Genomic DNA, 26102 nt, shown 5'->3' on the forward strand with positions numbered 1-26102 from the left:
TATAATCCGTCGGATAATTACGTCTGTCCTTTGGTATAACGGAGATCACGATAGGCCAGTTAGCACGACAATGGTCGTTGACAGGCTGAAATGTATATCATGCATATGAAACGCATCGTGGCCTGCGCAGAATCTCTGCAAGGAAAGTTGTTGCCCCGCTCGAGATACAGGTTTTCTATTATTCAATCGATCTTTATGCATTTCTGCGTTTAGTTAATGGCACGTACTGGTTACGAAGGAGAAATGAGAAGTCGAATCTGTCGATTTATTGAGCTACAAAAAAAGAATTGGTGGAAGCTGATCCCGTGGCCGGTACCCGATCGGAAAAAATGAGCTTTAGTCTTCTTTTACGTTATACGTATACTGGTTACTGCTACACGTAACGCAAAGGGATAATAGAAGTATTTCGTTGAAGATCAAGAAAAGAGAAAGTTTATCTAAACGCACAGTACTCTCGTGAAATCACCGAATCGATGGCATAATTGGACGTCTTGCGAGACATTGTACCCATCTTTGACCCACGATTCGATTTATAGATAAGATATTCTGAAATAACTATGATGTTTGTGCCATGCGTGGGCGTTCCTCGCTCTTGGAATTAAGATAGGATCGATAAGATGGCGTAAAGTAAAAGCTCGGACAAAGCGTCGTATTGTTTTGATGACGGTTTGATCTTCTGTCGCTTCGTAAACCATCTCCGCCTGTGGACGAGCGATAAAAGGCGTCAGTCGGACCACGCGACTTTCTCGTTGACCGACGATGAGTCGCGATTGAAGCTCTTTGTTCCGTAATCCGCATCATTCGTCTCTCAGCAGAGGACGAGTTTACCCATTACACCGTCAGCGTACGATCCGCGATAGTACGACCTAGGGTAACATTCCTGAGAATTTGCGAGTGTGCGAGTATTCTCGATCGTCTATCGCGCCGGATCCGTTTCTCGCGTACTACGATACGATTTCGAGCAAAACTGGCGCGAGGCTTTATTCGATAAATAACGTCAGTCGTTGGAGGTTTTTTTTATCGCCATTCGAGAGATACGATCGACTTAGGCGAGCACAAGTTGCATAACGGTGTCTTACGGATACCGATAAGGCTGAAATAAACGCGACGTTGTAAGAGTCGGCCAATTGACACGAGGCTTAATTAGAAAATCGTGCGAGCGCGATTTATCTTTGGCGACCGGGACGATTCGTCTTCGATCAAGCGAGCACTTGTACGGACGTGAAACGATTTATGGCGTCTATTAAAAGCTCGAGAGCAGGGATCTGTCAGTGGTGGAAAAAACGTGTGAAAAGTCCGTGGCTAGGAGTCAGCCTTGGAAAATCGAGTATGGAAGTTATGCGCGCGTCATTCGAGCGGAGCAGCGAGCGATCGCTAGGCTGGCGCGGAGGAACGACGACGTCGTACGTCCTCGGAAGGTCACGCAAGAGAGAAAGGCCGGGTGGGAAGGAAAGTCGTTTGAATTTCGGCGTTTGAGCGACGAGTGCACTCGCTCTCGTTCCCCGTACGGCATTTCAAAGGAGAGATTCAAGGGTACCTAATTCTGGAGTATTTTTTCGCGTCGTCGAGAAGGCCCTGTCCCGTTTCGCGAAAGCGAACGATCTCCTAGAGTGGGGAACTGTAGCGTTCCGAACTGGTACTCTTTGGAACACTGTGAAAACTGAATGTGAATTTGAAGTCTACTTGGTTGCAAACGGCCGAGAACCACACTCCTCTGTGTGCCAGAGTCAAGCATGCTATTTTCGCGAGACATCCGAACGCACAGCGTAGCGTTCATCTCTGTGCAGATTATTCACGCTGGATTGCATTAAAGACAACGGCGCATTCTCGGCGTTTCTATCATGCAACAGCCTCGTATCGTGTATCCGTCAACGGCTCTTGCGACTACCTTAGCAATTAGTCTTTTCTATGCTTCTCTTTTCTTTTCTTCTTCTTTTTTTCTTTATTCTCGTTACACGTGTGTACGTATGCTTGCGCGCACAGGCGCATCTAACTAAGTATGCACCACCTTGAACATGTTGCATGCACCCGTATGCACCGCACGAGCCAACGACACTAGACGCGTACGTACGCTCGCTGTTGGTTCAACGTTCCGTCTGCTTATTAAATGCAGCCACCGTGCTCTCGTGTTTCACTGGTTACTCGTTAGTACACACGAACGACGTGTTACGAACATAGACGAAAGTGTGGAGTATCGTATCTACCTTTACCGAAGAACAAGAGTACGTTAGCGGGCTATTCGCATCTGTTCGTCTTCGCCGACCACGTTGTATTGTTTTCCTTTGGTTCGTTTTCTCCTGTTTGTCCGTCAGTGTGACTGCACATTTCTGGCTGAGCGGTTCAAGCACGAAACCGATTCTATTTGCTATCGCGTTTTATCGTCGCTAGTGGTAGATAAATAGTAGGTTGTGTGATTCAAAACTAAGATTTCTATTTGCAAAGTTGGCAAGACCAGTATGTTTTTTTCGAACTGTCAGACATCGTGAGACAAGGTGTAGCGAAACATTTTGTCTCGCCTCGGAGCCACGCCCTATTTATATAATCCTCGATTGCTCTTCGTCAATATTTGACCGACGTCCCACGGCGTATAGTACTCGAAAACTCCATCTAAACTTTAAATCATCGTACTCGATCGTCTCGTTCGTCAATGATCTCTCGTCGTATCGACGATCCTGTTCGTTTCCTCCTGTCTTCAAACGTATATATACCTAGTGGAGTAGTATCGTGCGCGTACTCGTGTTTGTCGCGCGACAAATTTCTCTGTCTGTTCCTCGCTGTCTGTCTGCTTGTCACCCCTATCCTTCTTCCATCGCCCTCGTTTCCCTGGCCCTCTCTGTTGCTCTTTGAAGTTGCGTGAGTATACACAGAGAAATGCAGGATCAATAGGGTGGTGGAGGGTACGAAAGCACCCCAGCACGATTTCATGACTCATAATACACACTTGTTCGAGTCGTGCAGCGTTTCGTTCTCGCTTTATCTTACACGTGTCTCTGGTTTCCAAACAATTTTTATAACACGAAATACTTTGCAATTTTTGTTCCATTATTCTTTGAATTACGATAACGCGTGTCCGAGCTGGAATATTGATTTTCCACGATGTTCGTCTTCCCCACTTTTCCCACTGTCTCACGGCGAACAACGCTTTTTTCAGCTCGCTCTCGCCGAATTAATTAACACCGACCTGCTCTTGGAAACTTTTTCAACCGGTCTTTCGGCGAGCCGCGTACTTTCGGTGCCCTCGACGCGATCGCGTTCCCATTTCACCGCGACGAAAAGAAATTTTAGTTAATCAAAGACTGCCCACTGGGCTTATGCGACTCTCCGAGCTACTCTCTGACTTGCACGTTTCACGGTTTGTCTTTGTACGCCGTAATTTTCTGGAAAGTTTTAGAAACTACCTTTTTAACGTCTTTTATTTCTTACTCCGTTCAATTAAAGTCTTTGAAGTTGCATGATAAACCGGTTCTAACGAGCAAGGATATTTGTATAGAATATAGTAGACAAGAATCGGAATTATGCCTTGCTCTCGTGGTAGGGAAGAAACGTGATTGCCTGCCAGAAATCTTTCTTAACGACTTCCAAGTCGGAAAGAATTGCTGAAAAGGACAGAAAGGAAGGAACGCGTCTGTAGATGCCGTGGTCGAAGGCAGTCGAAGGTGTCCCGAATATCGGGGACCAGTTCGACAAGCCGAAACTCGAAGCCTGAAGATATCGTAAAAGCGAGAAAATAGTGTCAGGTATGGCGGTGGTTGGACAAAGGCAACTGCCATGCACGTGCATAACGGAAATAACCGACCTGGATAGTCTACGTTTGGCAAGGTTAGGTCGACGTTGCAAGTGCTTGTCTGTGAAAAAGATCGGACCTAAAGGGTGAGTCATAGAGCGGCCGGACATGGCGGTGCACGTTTTTCATCTATCGACCTGCGGTACAGAAAACGCAGGATTGGTCGTGGGGAAACTCGGCTCAGGCCGCTTCGCCGGTGTACAACCGTGCGTATACATCGTGGGGAGGCTTTGCTCGCTGAAAATCGATTCCAGATAATGGGCTATAATTTCATTCGCGTCCTACCGAATGAAAATCGAACAACTCGAACCGTATTGATGAAACTCTTCGATCAATCGAAGTGGTTGTACGCTGTTCCAGCGATTTTACAGAGTGTTTGCTTTCCTGCGTCCTGCGAGCTGAGAATAATTTTATGTGAAATGGTAGTTATATAGAAAGTTGATTTTATTTTCAAGTCACGCGTAATTAGTCGACTAATTTCAAACATGTTGAGTTATCTAAAGCTAAATAGATCCGGAGCGATAGATGTATAAATTCTTCTACGATCTCGTATATATTTAATATGGATACTCGGTCGCTCTTTGTATCTCTCGATCGAAGCAATATCCTGTTCTGAACGTAAGGTATTCCGCTTGAACCGATTTACGTAATATTCGTGTTTTTCCCCCAATAAACGACGAGGCTCAGTTCGATAATTATAATTAGACCGCCGATATCGGAGGCGGTGCGGCGTGAAAATAAAATCAGTCGCTGGTCAAGATAGAGCGAAGTGGCGCGAATCGGCGAGGAAAAGGATAAAATGATAGGTTTTTCTGTTCCTGTACGTTCGAAAGTCCGAGTTCGACTATCACCTGCGTTACTAGTTCTCCGTTATTTAGTTGCAAATTGCCCCGGTTACGACGTCGATCGCGTACAGTTATCACAATGAGAAAGTCGCGAACGATTCGGGAAAATTATGTTTTACCTGGCGTAACAGCTGGTAAATTATTGGCGAATCTCTACGATCGAGTCTACGACATATGACTTATTGTTAGGTATCTGATTCGAGCGTGTTCGGTACCAGATATAGTATCGTATCACCGCTCGTCTGTATCGCTACTCGGTACACGTATCATATTATACCTGCTACGATTAGCTTGGTCTCCTGGATATTCCAGTTTACGACGACAAAACGAGTCTCGAATCGATATCGCAAAGACTTTGTCTCTTCCTCCGCCACTTTGTAACTTTAGATTGTATATGTACTTTGGTTAACATCTTAGGTGTTACGGGCGGGCTGAAACGGTGATTGACACGATGGAATAAACATCTACGTAGAGTAGCATTTTAGAATATAAACTAATCCCGTTCGAATCTAGTCCGTGCTATATATCGAAAAGCGACGCGACTTCAACCATAACCACGTCGTGAGAGTAAGAATGTTCATATTAGATTCAATAGAATACACGTGCAGGTTCGACCACACTCCGTTCGAAGAATGTTTGCTGTGCGCGTGAAATCACGAAGCATGTACGGTACGACTGAGAGTCCAATGTGAATTGTTAAAGAGTTCAAGGTTTAAAAGAATCGAGTCGTGTTGATCGTAGAGTTCTGCGTTATTTCGTTACTTCATTACTGTGTTATTTCTGTTATGCCGTTAAATGTAATTTCTGTTATACATCGAACGATTAAAAACGTGCTCACGACCCAATCTTCTTACGATGTATTCTATTACATATCGTGACACGTTTAACATCGATTAATTGCGTAAAACGTATGATTTGATGACTCGCGTTTTTCCTCTGCCTGTATTTTCCATATCTTGTCACCATCAACACGATGTCAGATAATTACTTTAATCAACTTTAATGCATGTACACCAGCTAGATACATCCTGGACGTGTGACATCGATGCGTCACGAGATCTTGTTCGTTTCTTTCCTTTTTTTTTTTCCTTTTATGCAACTGGTTCGAGGTGGATCTCGAAAAAGGAAAGAGCTGCCGATCGCCGATGTCTGTACACGTAGACGCGCGTCTTACGATCTGTGCGTGGCCCTTGAATGGCTACTTGTTGGAAATGAAAGTAACGCGTTTCGAATGCCGGAGCATAGGCGACTCGATCTGGCTTCCCTCCCGTCCCTTCCGCTCTTTTCCACTCTCTTTCCCCGAACACGAACGGAGTAAACGTTGCCGCCGTGTACCGTAGAGCTCGATTTGTCCTTATGCCGCGACTAGCGTAAGTGTTGAAAGACAGGATCGTCCTTGAACGATAAAGCTTCCATTCCGTAACTCGGTGCGCTACGGCGAATGTCGTTTTCTTTCATGTTCCCAGAACCTTGAGGAATTCTCGGTGCTGTGGCGCTATGCGGTTTAATCGGTTTCGGGTCATCACGCGAAGCGAATACTTTTCAGAAGAGAATTCCACGAACACGATATTCCACGGTGCGGAACCCGGATACGTTCCTCTCTACGTGAATGAATTAAACTTTCGATTGATGAGGCTTCTTGCGTGTAGCCGGTAAAAGAAGGGGTCGTAAAATCGAAGTTACGTGTTTCGAGTGTCCGGCATAAACGTTGGAGTTACGACGGCACCAAGTTTACGTTTAGGTACTCGTTGAAACGCGTAAAATAGGATATTCAATCTGGATATCTTTTATAGGTGGCGCTATGCGACATCTCGGATAATACGATTTATGATCTCGTTGTACATATTTCTTTCGCATCGTCGTTCGCATCGATCATCGTGAGTCTACGTAATACGCGCGCTCTCCATTCACGAGGCTCGTTCAAAATGTGAATGAAAATTCGTCGGCGGAAGAAAGAGCTGGTCGAGGCTGTACGGTAGCGGTACCGTTGCGATTCATAAGTCCGATAAAACAGTCAGAACCTATGGGTCTCTGGCTTGGTGGTGCCCGACCAGTTGGAATCGCGGGTGTACGTTGCGGCAATGGCAAGCAGAGTCCAGTTTCACTTTTCGTGCCGAGTCGCTAAACGGTCAGAAATCTTTCCACCGGCAGCCTTGCGAAATCCTTCATTGTCCTGAGGAGGGCAATGCGTATATGTGTGCCAGGAGGTTTTCTCAGTCGTCGACCGTGATGAATACATACACGCCGAGTACTGCCTAGCGTGCACACCGTCGCCGTTCGACCATGTCCCTGCGAAGAAAAATTCTCTCTTTCTCCCTTTGCTGTTGGCAGACGACGTCGAGACGTGGAGATATGTTCCGATCTGCAGCGGCACTCCACAGTAAACTTTCCAACGGCTTTTGCTACGTGGCTCGCTACATAAAACCCTATTCTTCGGGTAAGATGATTGCCAGATGTCGATACATCCTCACAGAATATTTTCAGCTAGCCTAAGGACTCCTATAAATCTTAGGATTTGTTTAGCTAAGATTCTCCGAAGGGACAAATAGTCTTTCTCTCAACAGTCCCTAAATCTATCACCTACTACGGGAAGATACGAGAAATCTGTTTTTCTCACGTATGATGCTTCCCACTAGCAACTTTCTCTCGAGGACAGTTAGCACTTTTTTCCAACCACCGACATAGAATTAGCCAATTAACAGCGACGTCCATTTCCTTCACTTTCCGAATCAAGGCTTTCCTCAGGGAATCCGATGATCTCGCATCCTTAGACCGCATCATAGTTTTCCTCTGCAGCATCATTGTGACGAAAACTCAGTCGTTACAGTCAGTTAGAGTCGTTACACATCGGTCCGAGTCGATAGTTGGTAGTTCGCAATAATCGATCAGAGTTCTTCGGCATCTTAAGCAATCATCGTCCGGACTTGTACCGCGCATCAAAACGCATCGACCACAAGTCGAACTTGTGATCGCGAATCGCGAACCGCTAATAGTAATCGCGAGTTCTACGCAAAGTGTACGTATAGAGCATATCATAATAAATATATATATGTCGGGTTCACGTCAAGAATAGGATTAGGGGCGTTTAACGAACTTTCGCTAGGATTAGCCATGGTTGTTATACGATAGCGGTAATGTTTATTATCACAGTCGTAAGTATTACAAAGTTATCGAGTAACCGCGGTGATTAGACACGAATGACGGTGGCCTCAGGTTCGATAACGAATCCACGGCCAACGGGACGACGAATGCGATGTGATACACGATCCTGGTGTCACTCAACGTGCAAGTAGTACTGCTTTCGATAGACTCAATCACAGTCCAAGTGGAACTGCCCTTATGTAGTCCTCTCCCCACCTCTCGGGTCAATCTTTGTTTTTAAGGAGAGCTATATAATTATTCCATACCTGTGTCAGGTACACGTCCCTGCCGTGACCCTGGCTACGTTCAGTGACCCGTTATGTCACTTCGAGCCCAAGCCCATAGTCCTAAACCTTGAGCACCCATAATCGAATTAGAACATTACAACTATTTCTTAGTTTTATTACTTAAGTGTAGCTATAGTAAAAGTCTGGACCAGGGTATTGGGATTTTTCTCAACATTCCAAAAGGGAAGCCCCGATGTCCTTTCGTCTCCGACATATATATCGTTAAATATATTCAAGTGTTTCTTCCTATCACTATCGCGACCTATCACCTCAGATCATTGGAACGCCATGGTCGATGCATCGGCTCGAGCAACGAGTTACGGCAGCTTTTTCGAGCGCCTCGGAAGAAATTTTAAGAAGCCATGCTTCGTCGTTCGACCCACTGTCCCTCGAGAAACAGGGCTTCCGGGACAATCGATGAACAAAAATTGAGCTACGCTTTGGTACGATCGCGATTTAATATCAAATTTTTGTCTGTACATTTTTTACGATAGCTTTTGAAAGTGTATTTTTTATCGCCCTGATAACAAATTGATATTAATTTCGCAAGAAAGATAAATTGCTTGCTTGAAGTATATATATGTACATATAGGGTGTAATTTTAAACGAGAGATCAGAGGTATCTGTTATGTAACGATAAAAATAATGTTTAACGAAATAGAACAACGATATAAAATGATACGAAATTAATAAATAAAATAAAATTTTCCCATCTAGCTGCCGTGTATCTCACGTTCGTTCCTTATCTTCGTATCCTAGTCACCGTACACTCGTAAAGACGTTACACGTTCCACGTAGATTCTTGCCACGTGTGCCAAATTTCCACGTGGCATCAAGCGTCTCGCCAGTCTCACGTGTATTCTTCAGTCCGTTATAACTCCACAGGAATTTTTCAAGCGAATTCGCTCTTCCACGCTCGAACGTAGTATCATCCTACCAGATATTAAAATCTATATATAGTTTTGTTCTTTCCAATTACGTTTGACAATCTCATCGAAAAAAAAAAATTCTATTGGCTCACTGGCCGACGCTCCAACCTAAGCACACAGAATAAAATTACCCTCTATAAGAGCGTAATAAAACCTGTCTGGACCTACGGAATTCAACTATGGGGAACAGCAAGTAATTCCAACATTGAAATACTTCAACGCTTTCAATCGAAAACGCTAAGATCCATTATAAATGCTCGTACGTGATCAACGAACTAATACATCGCGACCTTAAGATATCAACAATCAAAGAGGAAATAGCAAAATATAGCGACAGATACAGCAGAAGAGTCAACAAACATCGAAACCCCCTAATTACGTCGGACCAGATTCGCAGGCGGAAGAGACACTGCCCGCTAGACCTAAACGCTAGATTTAATTAGTTATTTAAATTAAGCAATATTTACCTATTCACAACATTTACTTAAAAATTATACTTATCTGTAATAAGTATTAACTTATTATTAATATTTAGTCATGTCACTGCACCACGCCAGAAAAAATTACTGAAAATTCTCAACGCCAGAATTGATTGTAAATTTTATTAAATAAAAAGAAAAAAATCTCATCGAGCTTCCAAACTACGTCAACTGATTGTGTGTGTGTGTGTTTTTTTTTTACTGCAGGACCAGTACGAGAATCTGTCCCTGCACACGCAGAAAGGGATAGAGTTCCTGGAAAGGTATGGCCATTTCATTCGTGACCGATGCGCTATCGAGGTGGAATATGCTGCTAAACTCAGGTAAGAAATACTTGTGCGTATTAGAAGCGTGTTTTTCAGGTGCATAGATTTCTCGCGAGAAATTTATCGTTGGTGGCTGTTTTTGTTTAACCGAGATGCACGCCTCTCTTTTTCTACGTAAATTAACAAAGGGGGCAGTATCCGAGGTTAACGATTTCAATAGGACATCCTGTATAATGAGCGTGTCTCACGCACCCCATGAGTTCACGGACACAAGATGTAGTCAGTAATATTGTATTAAAGGGCCCCCTTGTTTGTTCCGTGAATGCCGTCTACTGTTGCACACTTTTGTTCTATCTGGTGTCTCGAAAGCAGCTTATTTTCTCCTCTCTACCGGTATAATATAAACTGGTTTATATAATATCCACCTGATTTAATAAAAAATAACTTAATAACAAAAGAAAATATCGACTAATAAAGCCAACGTTATTTGTCGCATTTTTTAAGAAGAAACGATTGGAATTTAGCTACAGAGGTAGCGCGATTTCTTTTGAATTTGGCAGGGTTTAATTGCGACGAACGTTATCGGTGTCCCTTAATCAGTTGACGCATATGAAGTGTAGAGAATGATTCCGCGTGCTCGTCACACATCTATCCAAGGCACGTTCGTTCCACTGCATATAAATTATCACGGGCACGTTCCTCGCCTTAATGCGCCGTAATTTCTACGATACATGCTCGTGTTACTCGTACAAATGGAGTACCGTTTTACCGCGTGGCAGTTTCCCTCGATGCACCGTTGATTTTCATTAAAAGCATTCCGAACACTCTGCAAAATACGGTTATATTCTTTAAATCTAGCGCACTTAATTTCTTCGAGTTTCTCGGTTAGTTAGAGAAGTTCGGTGCAATGTACGACGAATTATCGGATACTAACCCAGATCTAGAAAAAAGAGCCCGAGAATCGTAAGACAGAAATAGCTTGTCATGTCCCTTTTCTTCTATCTCAGTAATTCGAACGTAAAAGAGTTCACTTGTGTCCAAAGCAGCTTTATCGACTCTTTCTTAGCTACCGACCTAGACCCTCGATATCGAAACGTAAATTACTTGGGATGTATTTCCGTCAAGCTTTTGAATAACGATCTCTAGATCTGGGCAAAGGATACCGGGAATCGACTTGAAAATAACTTTCCCAATTTTTGAACAGTGACCCAGACCTACGAAGGGGAATTCAAGAGGAATCGAAAATAGCTTTTCCGATCCGACACGCGCACGTACATACTTGGACTTGCCTCCTAATTTACGGTTCCCGTTTCTTGGTATTTTAGAAATCATCGGCCGTTTTCACGAACCGTTTTCCGGTTTCGCGGCACGTTGAAGTCCGATAAACCGTATGGTTGATCTGGTATCAAGGACACGTCAACTTCCGGATGATAATGCATTTGGTGGCCGACACACATTTATCGCTCGCTCGTCGCCCGAGTGTTCAAATTAGAATGACTCGGCCGTAGTTATTTCTTGCTGCACGAATGACTAAACGCAATCTGAGCATGGAATTCTGGAAAACGTCCAGCTTTATTGTTCTACGTGAAACACGAGCTTCATCATCGTTTTGTCGCGCGGTTTTATAATGCTCAACGAGATTTATTTTTCCTTACGCTATTATGGAAATTCTAATCTTCGCGTTGCTATCAACAACGTTACGATCTGTGCTCAGTTCCAAAGGCGTCCGTTTGAAAATATCTTTAAACCACAAATAACTAGAAAAGGACCGACGTTGTTTAAACGTAGGATCTTTTTTTTTTTTTAATCTTTCACACGAACCAGAGATAAATTATTTCCTTAGCAGGAGACGTTAGGTTTCTTCTTCGTACGTTGTCTTCGGCTTGACTATTACACGTGATCGGCAATCTTGTTTCGTTTCTGATTTCAGACGTCTCGTGAAGAGCTATCAACCCAAGAAGAAGGAGGAGGAGGATTATCAGTAAGTATGAGCCAACTCAGAGGCGTAATACCGGATCCACGCTCCGTAGTAATGTTCCTCGACATGAATAATGCTTCAAAATAATTCCTACTGTAAAATACATTCTGCCTACTTTTTCTGTCTTATTTCTCTTCTTCTTGGCATGTAAATTATATTTTAGTAGGTCGTTCTCAGTCAGAGATAAATGATCCGGTAAAGAATATATTTCCTGTGTTTTTCCAAAGCGACTTTACTATTTGGCATTCGGCCCATCTTTTTATATTCTTAGTTATTTCGTGAACGTCAATCCTCGATATTTATTCCTCGTAGTCAGGATTGATCTCGCAACTGATCGCGTACGTCTTGCAATTCTTAAGAGTTACGAATGCTTCCTAGACTTTCGATTAGAATGCAAACGCGGCGCCTGAAAGTAAAGAAAAATTCTCGAGCGCCTTTGATATTCCATGCGTGGCATGACAGAAAACAGTAGCTAATCTCTTATCTGAGGGCGTGGGTAGATTGCATTATAAGTTGTAGTCAGTAACTGGCTCGTTACTGCGCTCATAGGCTTGTTTCTTTTCATGCTGCGGTTCGTTCTGCGTCATATTCATTTACGTAAACCAGAAGATTTATGACCTTGCGTCGCATAATTAAATACGAGACGATATATGAACTTTGACCGCAGGTATAGTCCATGTCGAGCGTTCAAAATGGAGTTGAACGAGGTAAACGATCAGGCAGGACAGAGGGAAGTAATCGCAGAGAATCTACAGGCAAACGTGTTAAGGGAATTGAATATTCTCGTGAAGGACTTCAAGGAAGACCGTAAAAAGCACCTTCAAGAAGGCGCCAGATTAATGGCGAACCTGACCGGTCAGATTGGGAATCTGGAGCGTGCTAGGAAGGCTTACGAGAAAGCTTTCCGTGAGGCGGAAAGAGCAGTGGAAAATTATCAAAGGGCAGATGCTGATTTAAATCTCTCGAGAGCGGAAGTAGGTGGATGGTTTTGATCCTCGTTTCACTTTTGCACCTGAGAAATTTCGAATTAACTTGGCTGAGTAGCTTTTAACATAAAACTCTAAGCGAATATCGATCCGTGGATACTTGTCGAGGAATACAAGTTGCGTGGTAATAATCTGTGAACTCTGTATGGTTTATTTTATGCTCAGGTCGAAAAGCAGAGGATGAACATGACCTTAAAAACTCAGCAGAGTGAAGAAGCGAAAACCGAGTACGCGAATCAGTTGCAGAAAACAAACGACATGCAGACGCTGCATTATCACACGGCTATGCCAGAAGTGTTTCAACACCTGCAGGTATACGACATTGTTTGATCTATTATTTATCCGTCTGGAATCCAGAATTCCTATTCTTTGAAGATGTACACGATTTCAACGCTCTATATATCTTGTTGTAGGAACTCGATGAAAAGAGAATAAAAAACATGCGAAACTACATGCTAAAGTCTGTAGAAATAGAACGAGCAGTGGCTCCGATAATCGCTCAGTGTTTAGACGGTATCGAGAAAGCGGCAAACGAGATCAATGAGAAAAAAGACACGCTATTGGTAATCGAACGTTACAAAAGCGGCTTCCAGCCTCCGGGAGATTTTCCGTTCGAAGACCTTTCCGTGGCTAAAACGTATGACAGCAATAGTCAGTTGTCACAACCCGTGATGCAGCCGATACACAATCATCACCTGACAGCGAAGGGTACCGTTTCCGGTAGTAAAATCAAGAAGAGGGTTGGTCTGTTCGGCATATTCAGTAGCAATAAGGTAAATGTTGTTCATAGCGATTCCACCAGTGTAGTTTTTATTTGTGTCATAAGTATGTTTGTGATCCGAGCATTGTTCACGTTTTTTACTCTTTCTCTCTTCAAAAGTGTAAAAACGTCGAAAGTAAGAACGAAAGATAGTTACAATATGCACGAAATATTCTTTATCTTTTTGTAATTACCTTATTCGATGCTCATATTCGCATAATTATCTATCAACAGGCCTGAAATACGCACACAGATCTTTTGCAGCATGAGTGATTCGTGTAATTTTTAGTTTTCTAAATAATCGAGTTTTCCGTTAATTTTTAGCGATGTTATTATTCGTTTAAAATTTCCTTTTTATTTCGTGCGATCTTTAAGGCTAAAGGGATGGAATAGGGATATAACGTTCATTCTATCTAGTTCGAACGATAATTTAAAATAGTATCGTGTTAATTTTCGCGTAGCCAGCATAACTTATCTTTCTTCTGTACTTTTTATTAATTTGGTGGATGGTTCGATCTGCCTGTGTGGTCTCTTGTTTCCAATCACCCGTGGACTATGAATTTGGATACTATTGTACTTAGTAAGTACACTACAAATCGCTTGCTCGCCTGCCACTGTGTAACATCAGCATTTTGTTCTGCATCGAGATATATATCAGTAATTACGTACGTTTGTTAGATGTGTCTTGTTGGCCGAGTACAAACTCAGACATCGTTGAAACAGTAAATACGTTTTTGCGTATTACGGAATATATAATGTCCATGATATTTTCTTTACTGAGTTTTTACTCAACGCTATCGCCTGAGCCCCGTTTTTCCGATTCATTCGCTGAATGATACGCTTTTGGAATTTGTTTCATGCGAACAACAGAAGTTGATCGAGGTGGGCATAGCTTTGAAGGTCTGTCTATTTCTTTACTGTTGTCATTGTCTATTGTACGACAGTCCTTATTCACAGAGTCCCACGGTTTTGATGATTGACCACAGAATACTCGCCTTTATGTATATTTTTTTTTATTTCATTGATATTTTGTCCAGCTCTAAGTATGCTCGTGAAAGTGACGCATAATATAAAACGTTGTTGAATTTGTATATATTAACTCTTCATTAGTAACGTAGAATTAACTCTACTATCATATATATGATAATCGCGTGCTTTCTTCTCTCTTGTTTTCCATCGTAATTCATTAAATATTTTGCTAACATTCACCTTTGAAACTTGGATACTTAAATTGAAACATTCCAGAATAATGTGCCTGGATATGGCGACGGTGCAAAGGAGGACTGCAGCGATCTACCTCCGAATCAACGCAAGAAGAGATTACAGCAAAGGCTGGATGAAATACAAGCAAAAATTCAGCAAGAAACCGCAGCTAGGGACGGCTTGATGAAGATGAAAGGCGTATACGAACAAAATCCTGCATTAGGTGATCCGATGAGCATAGAAGGACAATTGAATCAATCGAGCAACAAACTAGATAAACTCGGTGCAGAATTGGCAAAATTCCAAGGTTATTTCGAAGAAGCAATGCGCGCCGGTGTCAGTTTATCCAGGTGACCTTGCAGAATTTCATAGACTCTTTTCACGATCTACTTAGTTCATAGTGTAAGTTGTATAATCTAAAATTTCTAGTCCGAGTCAAGCACCACGAAAACCGACTAGTAATGGTTCCGCAACAAGGCCGTTAAGTTCAAGAAGATCCAGTCATTCAGGAGGAGAGGAAAGTCTGTCAAGATCGGCGTCTGATTCAAGTGTAAGCAATGCGAACGCTAATCAACCAATACACAAGAAAAGTGCTCCGGGTACGCCGCAGCCGACGCACGGGTAAGTTTTAATTAACTAATTCTCATTTCGAATTCTATCAATTCTATATCGGGTCATATTACGAAATTAATTTAGGATCTACCGTGAAAGACTTCCTTTTTGTTAAGTCGAGTCGTTGTGATAATAATGAGTTTTTGAATCGGTATAAATACAGATTAGAATTTTTAACTAGACCAATTAGACACGCTTTTCGCTTTACGGTACTGATGCACAGTTCCACGAATAGCCCGGAATCTGGTCTTGGAGAATCGAGGACATCCCTTCCTGGTAGTGGCGGAGAAGAATATTACGTTGATGAAATTGATGCTCAACCGCCATTGGGAACGTGTAGGGCTCTTTATCCTTTCGATGGTACGTACACGATGCATCCAACAACTTTACCAAAGTATTCTTAATTTATTTCTGTTAATAATCCAAAAAATATGTATATGAATTGAAAATTATATTTTTAGCGACTAGCGAAGGTTCAATACCGATGTACGATGGAGAAGAATTATACATGATTGAATTAGATCAAGGGGATGGATGGACGCGTGTGCGTCGCATTTCACAACCAATCGAGGGCTTTGTACCTACATCTTACATAGAGTGTCATCTCTATAACACTTAGCCACTTCTTTTAGAACGTTAAACAATTGTGAAATGAGGAAGTTTCAAGGTTATTCATACTATGAGTTCAATATGGTACATTGAACGATTAAAAATAGCAATGAGAGTGTTGTTAAGGGTTTTGTGTTGGTTGAATGGCACAAGGTTTCAGCATATACTCTGGTCAAATCATGGGCCTAAATGTCGGTTATGTCGTATAAATAAAAATTATTATGTGCCAATGTTCTGATTTTTGGAAGAATCTTATGACTTTGGTTGTCGAAGGTTCAGTCAATTATGCCCAACACATTTCCCTCTAGCTTCCATCAGTTTATCGAACAAGAGAGAACAAAGAGAAATTAAATTTCACTTTTAAGATCTAGCTTCTTTTATACAAAAGTGATCGACAAGCTGAACTCACTTAGTACTAAATAGTATAGTTAAGATCGTACAATTACTTAGAATGATGTTATGCCCAACCGTTTTAAGGAGGTTTCATTGTACACGTTCAATATTTGCGAAGTACGATACATTTTTTGAAGAAAAATGATAAAAGCACCCTGATCACTTGGATGATTCTGGAAACGCGTCTCTGTAATTTAGATATACACAAGTAAATAATTTGCAACTTCATTAATGAAAGTAAATACCTGTCGTATGATACACATACATACACACACACATATATATATATATAACATGTGCTCCGCCTACACATCACGGATAAAAATTACGGTCGTTGTAATTGCACGAGTTTTTATGTGCTTTTTTTTATTAACTCGGTTGTAAAGTAGGCAACTCAGACGAATTCACACTATCTCTGCCGAAGTTCAAGAAACTGATAAATACTATAGTGCTTTTAAATTTAATTCTTATTTAAATCTTATATATATTATAAAAATGGGGAAAATGCATTATTTGTTTTATGGCACACACATATATATATATGTCTGTTTCTTGCTTTAGCCGATGATAGAAATGTGATGTCGCTTCTTTACAATTATTTTTGAATTATTTTTTATCTTCTATTGTTCTTTAGTAAGTTTATTAATTGACGTTCGTTTTCTCTGTTCTTTTTTTTTCTTTTTAATGCAACAGGAAGGTGATTAGGTGGTGCTCTGTACAGCAAGTAGATTCCGAAGATTGGTCGGTTAAGTTTTGTTTATGATATTGCCTGGATGTGAATTTAGTTAGAATATATTTCTGTACATATTGCAAGGGATATGGGAGGAAGAACGAAATGAATGGTACGTGTGTGAGTGCCAGATTCGATGTGTATCCTGCGAAGCGATACATTTGTTTCCATTGCAGATATAAGTACGAAATGGTGGTGTTAACATTTTTGTTTGAAAAAATGCCTCTATTTCGATGCTGGAAGAAATTCTTAGCTTCGCAGTTACAAAGCCTAGATTCGTCCTAGATTCGATTGCGATGTATCGAAATCGTGTAGTCGTATATATGCTCGCGTATTAAAAATATGTATATGTATATGTATATATATAAATATAAATAAATAAATAAATATGTATATATATATACATATAGATATATAAACTATAATCACTCATTAAAGTATAGCTTCGGTATATAAGGTACGCAAGTACACGAAATTAAACAAAGATCAATAGCTCTTTCTTGAGCCGCAATTACTGCTGCCTATTCATTCGCTGTAATTTCTTTACCCCCTGACATACGATTATATGTTTCACTGCATTTTCTGAGCAACCAAGAATAAGCATGCAGTACGTGTCTTCGCGCGATATTTTTTAAATTTATCATTAGTTGTCAGAATGCGAGCTGTAAGATTTTTGCGAAAGTCAACAGTATTTTCGCGTGCGGTTATCGGTTTCAATGAAAAGTCAGTCGCAATACTTTTCGGTTGAATATCGATCCTTGATAGGCTGTATCACTTGATGAAAGTGTAATGAGAAAATTATTAGATAACGATAGAAAAAAGAACGAGATCCGTATGTCTACCTTAATTCTTAACATTCAATTGCGCGTCCATTCTATGTATATTTTGTGATTTTATATTCATGAACAAGTATTGTAGATAATTAACTCCGTGACTCATTATACGTTTAATTATTATTAATTATTATTATTATTATTATTATTAATATTGAAAAAATATAGCTACTAAACCAATATAACGTGGTTTGAGACACTAGTGTGCAAATCCAACGTATCCATCTATTACTCCTTAACATCCTTTTCACCATTAGAAAGGAAGTGAGTTAGAAGGAAAAATAAAGGAGAACTGTGTTTCTTAAAGTATATTGTAACATTTCGCGGACAATTGACTAGATCAGAAATACAGAGCAATACATTCTGATACCTGTTGTGCATATACACAGAGCTACATTACAATTAATACATAATACAGTTTAATGTACATATCGTTTATATAAATTAAATACAATTGTTCCTGTAAATTCTTACCAGTCCATAAGACACGTATCTAAACAAAAGAAAATAATGAATTTTTGTATATTCTAATCGGTACATTGGATTTATACTTCTCATTCTCTTCTTTTTCTTTTCAATGTTTTATAAAATCAAAAGTATTGATCGATTTATGGCGAAAATGTCAGTAATAGATCGCCTATATATTGGCAGTCGTTCGATTTATTACATAATAGGTCGCAGTGTGTCAAGTCCACGCATAAAAAATAATAAAACATATCTTAAATGTACAGGATACTTATTTGGAGTTAGTAAAAATATGGTAGTAAATTGAATCGGCAGCTCGCGATGTTACACATACATGGATCACAGCATTCCGCGGGCCAAATGAGCGAGCAGCATAATAATATCTAAAAAAATCCACACGGTACAAAACGAGAGTAAAAGAAGTGACAATCAATCGCTATCCACGAGATCAATGAAGAAAGTTCCAGGTACGCGGCAAGTCTATCCTTAAGTACAGATTATAAGAAACATCAACTGGAGAGAGTTCCATTTCCTGATGATTCTTGCCGCATATCATCACACCTGTTATCGATCAGTCATGTGCTTTTTTTGTCACTGTACAAAATACTTGCTTTTGTTCGGAATTCGCGTAACAATCTGCGAACTTTTGAACAATCTCAGTCAATAGTAATGGAAGCAAACTACGTCCATGTAGAACGATTATTCGACGATCAGCTGCTTTGGCAGATATTATTGTTTTCTTTGAACTATGGATTCACTTCAAATAGTGAGGTCCTCCCATTCTTCGACTTGTCGAGGGGTCAGTTCAATTTTAATTCGAGTTAAAGTACTTAGAAGATCGTGCATCCTGGCCGTTAATGGATTGGCTTGAAGATCAATAAATTCCAACGCGGGAGCGTGCCTGAGTCTTTCAACGTCTATGTCTAGAAAAATAAAATTATCAAAATTACCAATAATATCGATAACTGAATCATTTGAATATCCTTTATGTAACAAAGTAAGTAATGCTTACCAATGATTGAATTGTTGTTAGCAAGAAGCCGCTTGAGTTGCGGTATCCGACATGTAACGGGTGGCAAAGCAATGAATGTATTATGCGATATATCCAACCTTTCTAAAGCTTGCAATTCAGCAAGTTCTTCTGGTAGCTTACTCATTTGATTATGACTCAGGTTCAGTTCTAGAAACGATTACGTGTTTGAATTTGTATTACAGTGATACCTTTCAGCTTAAATAGAAAAAAAGAGATAAAATTTTCTTTAATTATCGAAAACAAGATAATAACAGAGACGAAAAAGAAATTAACAGTACGAATATTTAATTAAAAACAAGTATTAATCAACTTACCAGTAATCAGAGAGAACTTGACTGCAAATTTTGGTGGAATTTTTGTTATCACATTCCCTGACAGATTACATCTTTTTAACTCTGTGTGTCTCATTAAATGATAAACTGCATCAGGTACCTGCATTAGTTGGCATTCTGACAGATCTGAAAAATATAAAATGGTAACATTAAAAAGTGTTACGTAATTACTTTGTTTCATACATGAAAAAAAATATTTTCCGAAATCTATATCTGATCAAATTAAACACATCAACAGTTATATAAACAAGACATTATTAACGTTATATTAAACATATATATTCTATGTATTACACATATATATTTGAACTACATGTCATAAAAAATAGTGATGTGTTCAATTTTCACAACTGGAGCACGAAGATATTGCGCCCGGCCGTATTGTGTTCTTGACAGATCAGCTGTCGAACTAGGTCAGTGTATCAATATTCCACGACGATAACAATAGCAGTTTGCACACTTTTCAATTATTGTTTCTTACTTTCGAAGTTACAGATCGAATCTAATCTGATTAAGCACATAGAAATTATATTGAAAACGTGAAATGCTTGGATAAACACATACAATTTTTTATAAAACCCGCGATGCACCTGTAGCAGCGAAAACTAGGTCATGAACTAAATTAAAGTATCTACAATGACAATTAATTTAAACAGATTAGTCTTAAATGTTTGCGAGAATCGTGATTTTGACAGTCTATGAAAACGATTTTTTAAATATTTTACAAAGTACAATTTACCAAGATTGTTAGTTTCTTGTGCATCCTCGCAGCGCAACACTACTCTCGTGACGGCGTTCGCCATCTTGCTGAGGCAAACTGACTCAAGTTAGACGTCTCGCCACCTTTATATGAAACATTTATTTTCGACTAATTTCAGAAATAAATAGCACGCGTTTGATGACCTTGGCATTCACTTTACTTTCCGGAAATTCGTGCTGTGATATTGTGACGTGGAAATCAATGACGATAATGTAAAATGTCTGATACATTCTGATATTCGTAGTATCATATTTTCTTAATGACTGAAATTTAAATTTATTGTTATCTAATTTGAATTTTAATAAGACAAAAACAAATTTTAGAAGCGTTTTAGCGATGTGAAAATAGATGCGGGACACTCGCTTGTTCGATATTGCGCTAGAAAATCTTGTCGCCATTTTTCGGGCGCTTGCGCGTTTAGTTCTGATTTTGTTATGCCTTCTTCTGTTTCGCGTCAAGTAATATTTTTATGATTTATATTATTGCAAATGCTTATGTACGACTTAAGCCGATTAATTTTATTACCGAAGCAATATATTTATAGTTCACGATACTTAACATCGTACGAGATAAAATATTATACATTACTTCATGAATTGATTTATAGGTACAGTATCGAACATTTGAAAACTTCGCTACAACGAAACTATATTTCGTTCGTACTTATTTTTTAACATCATTATCTGTTTCAAACTTTCAAACACAATTTCGTCTTATAGAGACTTTCAACGCTGTTAACTGAGTCAACTACCTGACTATGTTTTACTGTTTGTATTGACAGTGGCGATGACTTTTTGCTATAAAGTAGTAAATGGCTTTGGTGGCAAGCTACCATTTAAGGTTACGTTTCCATACATGGTGGCGCCTCGCGTACCTGTATTCATATAGCGTACAAGGTGTATACACTCGTATTTTATCTCATGGCTATGAAAATATACAGTATCGTCCATGTTTTACATATGAAAAAATAATGCTGTTCACATAAAAATTAATAATTCTTCGATTTCTTATGAAATAAGTCTATTTCAATCATACGCATTTATTAAATATTCATAATACGCTCACTAATGTAAATATTTTTTACGGAACAGGGTTCAGGTCGAGTGATAAAACTGCAAGCTGACTCATTTATTCAAGCACAAGTTTTATACTTTGGACAAATAACGCTACGAGTTAACTAAGTTTGCATGCATCGGTAAGCCCGATTTTTTTATTGTCGGATCCATATGACAAAAAATTTGAAAGATGAAATTCTAGCTTTATTGAAAGAAGACAATGAGCAGAAATTGCACATTCAAATAATGAATGTATTAAAAAATAATGGGACAACAATGAAAATAACATGATGACGTAACAGCTTAGTAGTTCATTAACACTTTGTCGTGGATACATGTAAAAAGATCAGGAAGAAGAAACGACTCTCGTGCGACATGCAAAGCGCGAGCATTTACTTTGCCAGGGCCTCGTAGCGGTTCACTATTCCGAGATTGACCTTTCGTATGCACAAATGCCTCCAAAACGTACAATAGATCTTCCTGTTGGCCGACTGTTGACTCACAAGTTGAGTCATCCATATATCGTACAATAATATCAATAGCCAATATTAAAGTGTTTACAAACTTAAAATTGTTTATTAATATAGTTAAAATACAATACAAAGTATTGTAAAAAAATGAAAAAATTGCAAAGGAAACATAACGACTCGGACGTCATAAAAATGTTTGTATTAGTACTGCAGTTATACGGTACACGATGTAATCGTATTATTTTAAGCTTCGTTCATAAAGACAAAATTTGCAACGTGTTCGGATCGATGGTTGGATAGCTTAAGGAACAAAGACCGGATACAAGAGTTGTGTAACGCAATGTTTATCCAACCAATTATCTATGCTAGAAGCCGGAGCGAGCATTTCACTTTTATTCGAATTGATGCACGAGCCGCTACCGCAGCAAAGAACACGACCACCTGTTACGTATGCTTGCCTAATGCATCATACTAACATTAGATATCCCTATCACCTAACGAGCTAACGTTATAACATCTCTTTTGCATTTTCGAGTAGTAATACTATGTCGGTAAAGATGAAAGACATTTATATAGAGTAGAATAGAAAGATACTTTTAATTATCTTATGCCGAACTTAAAGAAATAGAATTAGAATGAACTCTTAAATGACAAAGAAATTCTTGATAACACAATTCAGTGCTGACTATGACCAATTATATCGCTTCTGGTTGTTGCTCCGATGTTTCTTGTCAAAACAATTTTTCTCAAGTATCGCTACAAGTGTTGTTACAGAAATGCGCATTCGGACGTAGAGTGACTCCTTGAACGTGGCTGCCAAGTACCTCTCGCTCTCATTTTCTCCGCTTCAAGACTTTCGCCAGTTACCGATTAGAAATCTCGTATTTACTTTTGACGGCTTGACAGTAATGTTCTTAATCACGATAGAGCTAAGAGAAAAAGAACGTAATTAAGGCATTATAAGAGTGCGCCTAAAATAATTAACAAACAAAGAAACAACGAAGAGATAAGGTAACACCCGATACAGACCGATTCGAGACAAACTTGGATGAGGCGACATTGAGGAAGGTCTCAAATCTATCCGGATAAGCAGATAAGGCGAGGACTGAGACTCGTTCTTACTTCCAGGTTGAATCAGGAAGCGAGTCGCATGATCTATACGGTGGTTTGAAAAGTAAGTATCGACGCGGAAGACATTAGCGTACTGGTGAACCTAGTTTGTCACGGTAGTTTGAAAATCGAGCTCGTTACGGTTACGGGTCAGTCGAAACAACGAATCAAGGCCGGCTAGAAACGCGTATCGAGTTGCCAACTATATTAGTCCTCTAAACTCTAACCAAGCGAGTTCTAAGGTCGCTCGATACGACACGACGTCTATTAATTTATTATTCGATCGTTCGTAATTTATTGATAATGCCTCCTGCGGAGGCAAAACGATCAAAATTATATTGCGATAAAACAATTTCTTTTCGATTCCATATTTATCATGTAAACAATTTAGTTCATGTTATAAGCGAACATCAAGTTGCTTTCACGATTTTGCACACGTTAAGAAGATTATTTGCGATGTTTGAGTGCAATAGGGAGTCGAGCAAATTACATTACCGGCAAATGTACTGTTGCGAGTCGATTATACCAGTAGGAGATCGGGCCATGCGTTACAAACAGCTAGCGAACTTAAACAACCTGCATAAGATTTACGATTTATCCGATCTGCGATATACAGTTCGTGCTTAACTGCAAGTACATGTACAAGCAAAAATTTTCAGTGAAATCGATTAAGAAATAATCCACTAGACCGGATTTGAACAAACGTGAGCGCGGAGGTGATAAGGAATTAGTCTGAGTATACTTTTCTGAAAAAACATATACAATTTTAGCATTATCCGATATCTTATCTGAGCTTTTATTATCATATACACGAGGAAAAGTGCGCAGTCCATTATGCGAATTGTTCTCTGTTTCGTGAAACGATCATAGCGTTTTTATTCATCGATCGTACAGTAAGTATAAATCGAGAAGAACATCTTGATCTAATTTTTAGAGAATCATGGAAACGCGAATATTACTCGACGAATGTTCCAGCGCGTTTTCTTTCCCCAAATGAAATTCTCAGCCGAGCGAAAGTGTAATACCTCAAAGGCGGAAAGATATCGTAGCGTAGAAAGTATCAAACGCGAAGTAAACAATTACGTTTCGCTAACCAATTCTACGTTAGCGAAGTAGTTTCTCGAGTCAACGCTAGTAAAGAAAAATACTACTTTCTGTCTGCTCTTTTATTAATAGTTTTTCATTTTTTTTCTAAAAAAAAAACTATGCTTTTTTCTCTTAAAAGAGTTATTTTTATTTTTCTATCAGAAAAGGTTCAAAGATCAAGTTTTTCTGCAGATTTATTGTTTTACATTCGAAAATCCAACGAGCAAGTCGAAACTTTGTCGATGTTAGGAGGCGAAACAGATTAGAACGTCATCAAAGATAGGAAATCATACGATGATAGATTTGACCCACCTAGATTACAATTGTCCTGCGCCTCTTCGCACCGGGAAACTACCCTAATTATCGCCCGGCCCGCCAACTGGACGCAAACAGCCATAGCCACGTTCCTCTCTCCTTGCTCCTGAGAAATCTGTTGCACATCGTCACCATTGTACGCGGGTGGTCTCATCTCTTCTACGTTTGATTATGTACGACGGACGTGGAGAAATCTTTGTAGAGTTTTAAACGAAAGCAAGGAACTCGTCTAGAAATTCTATTTATTCGGAATCGAACGATCACTGAATCTCTTCAAAGTTGTCTAATCACTGTCGAACTCGTTGCACAGTGATCAAGTACACGCTTTTATGGTTTCTTCCTCGAAGTATCGATAGCACCCTTGATTCTCTCCACTTCTTCCTCGCGCATTAAAAAACAATCATGTTTCGGAACGCAACCTTTTGATCGTACACAAAGAACGCTTGAAACGCACTTTTCCGACGAGATACTTGTTGCCTGAAACTATCGCGTCTAATGCGAACTTCTAGCGTTGTCGTCGCAAATGTTGTCGGTATGTTTATCGAGAAAACAACGGAGAAACGTTGGCTTCTGAGAACATCGATGAACCGATCGCGTCTGAGACGAGATCGTCGTGTCCTCGATCTTTCACGAAGCTGCGAGATTCCTGCGATTTTCTGTTTTTCCCCGCACTTGAAGAACTCTCAGAAGGTAAGGGGAGAGATATCGAAACGAGAGTGTTTCAGGTGACGCTGGCTGGCACTGAAGTGCAGAACTCCACGCGGTGCTATTTAAGCCTTCGTAGCAGAGTCTCCCACCAAAGATGCATCTCGAATCAGCTGACTACTTTGTTTCAACTCCCTCTCTTTGTTTGAAAACAACTGTAGGTGCCACAACGCATATGCACAGCCAGGTGCACTCGGCCTGCAACCTGTCGAAATTGGAGTTAGGATTTTCACGAACGTGCAATCAAGGTGCCAGCTATCGGAACACGTCTCGTTTCAGAGTTCGCATTGTCATTGTCCTTTCAACGAAGAAAGAACAGGATGAATTTTCGTGGACCGTTTGTGTGTAGCTTTTCCGCGTTACGCTTCTTAAGAGTCGAACTACGTTAAACACGGCATTGAAGTTTCTTCGTACAGAAATAGGCGCGTAAATACGACTACTCGAAGGCCTTTGTGACATAGACGAAGGAAGTCTGAACATAAGATTGACGGAAACAGGAAGGGATCGTCGCAGGGAGAAGCGTAATACTCGATGCAAAAGTTCTCGCGGAACGGGATGACTCATCTAATTGCACGTTCTATCGAGATTGAGGTTCTTTTGATCGTGCCTGCACTCGGAAGAAACCTAGATATCGTGCGTGTAAGTTTGGAAAGCGTCTGCACGTTTACGTGACTCTGCGAATGACGCCGGCCAACTTCCTACCAACATTTCGTTACGAGCTTCCAAATTCTGTTCCTCTTTCGACTTGCCGCTTTAATTAATTCCACGTTTCTTTCATCTATAATTCATGACATGTTATAAAGAACCGTCTGAAGATCGTAAGATCCGTGGCGAGCCAATTTTTCGTTTCATATTTATCCATACGTCCAGAATTCTTACGCAATACTGTAAAAGCGAACGAAATTTCTCAGATGCGTACGAAGCGTAAAGGGGAAA

At 40.1% G+C, this 26102-nt stretch overlaps 2 protein-coding genes across 7 annotated transcripts in view; one reads left to right on the plus strand and one right to left on the minus strand.

The window, feature by feature from the left end:
- LOC126865270 (formin-binding protein 1-like) overlaps window positions 1-17963 on the plus strand; it is a 31751-nt gene extending 13788 nt beyond the window's left edge. Inside the window, exons 2-11 of one of the 5 annotated variants that reach the window (XM_050617631.1) lie at window positions 9673-9788; window positions 11662-11712; window positions 12377-12683; window positions 12861-13007; window positions 13109-13468; window positions 14326-14355; window positions 14701-15008; window positions 15088-15279; window positions 15494-15630; window positions 15732-17963. In XM_050617631.1, the coding sequence (XP_050473588.1) occupies window positions 9673-9788; window positions 11662-11712; window positions 12377-12683; window positions 12861-13007; window positions 13109-13468; window positions 14326-14355; window positions 14701-15008; window positions 15088-15279; window positions 15494-15630; window positions 15732-15889 (1806 nt within the window). In that variant the 3' untranslated portion in view covers window positions 15890-17963. The remainder of the gene's footprint in view (window positions 1-9672; window positions 9789-11661; window positions 11713-12376; window positions 12684-12860; window positions 13008-13108; window positions 13469-14325; window positions 14356-14700; window positions 15009-15087; window positions 15280-15493; window positions 15631-15731) is intronic. The other 4 variants (XM_050617632.1, XM_050617633.1, XM_050617634.1 and 1 more) reach the window with 4 other exon arrangements.
- Window positions 17964-18128: 165 nt separating this feature from the next.
- Window positions 18129-25968, minus strand: LOC126865289 (leucine-rich repeat-containing protein 20). 2 transcript variants are annotated; one of them, XM_050617686.1, is made up of 4 exons: window positions 24459-25968; window positions 19648-19791; window positions 19313-19480; window positions 18129-19223 (listed from the first exon to the last, which is right to left on the minus strand). In XM_050617686.1, the coding sequence occupies exons 1-4, from the start codon at window positions 24613-24615 to the stop codon at window positions 19060-19062; spliced, it is 633 nt and encodes a 210-aa protein (XP_050473643.1). In that variant the 5' UTR covers window positions 24616-25968; the 3' UTR covers window positions 18129-19059. The 2 variants fall into 2 exon arrangements, with proteins under 2 accessions (XP_050473643.1, XP_050473644.1); XM_050617687.1 differs by lacking the exon at window positions 24459-25968 and adding an exon at window positions 20405-20532.
- Between the last annotated feature and the right edge of the window lie 134 nt (window positions 25969-26102).

This window comes from Bombus huntii, chromosome 4 (genome assembly GCF_024542735.1).
Source record: "Bombus huntii isolate Logan2020A chromosome 4, iyBomHunt1.1, whole genome shotgun sequence".
Taxonomy (NCBI): Eukaryota; Metazoa; Arthropoda; class Insecta; order Hymenoptera; family Apidae; genus Bombus; species Bombus huntii.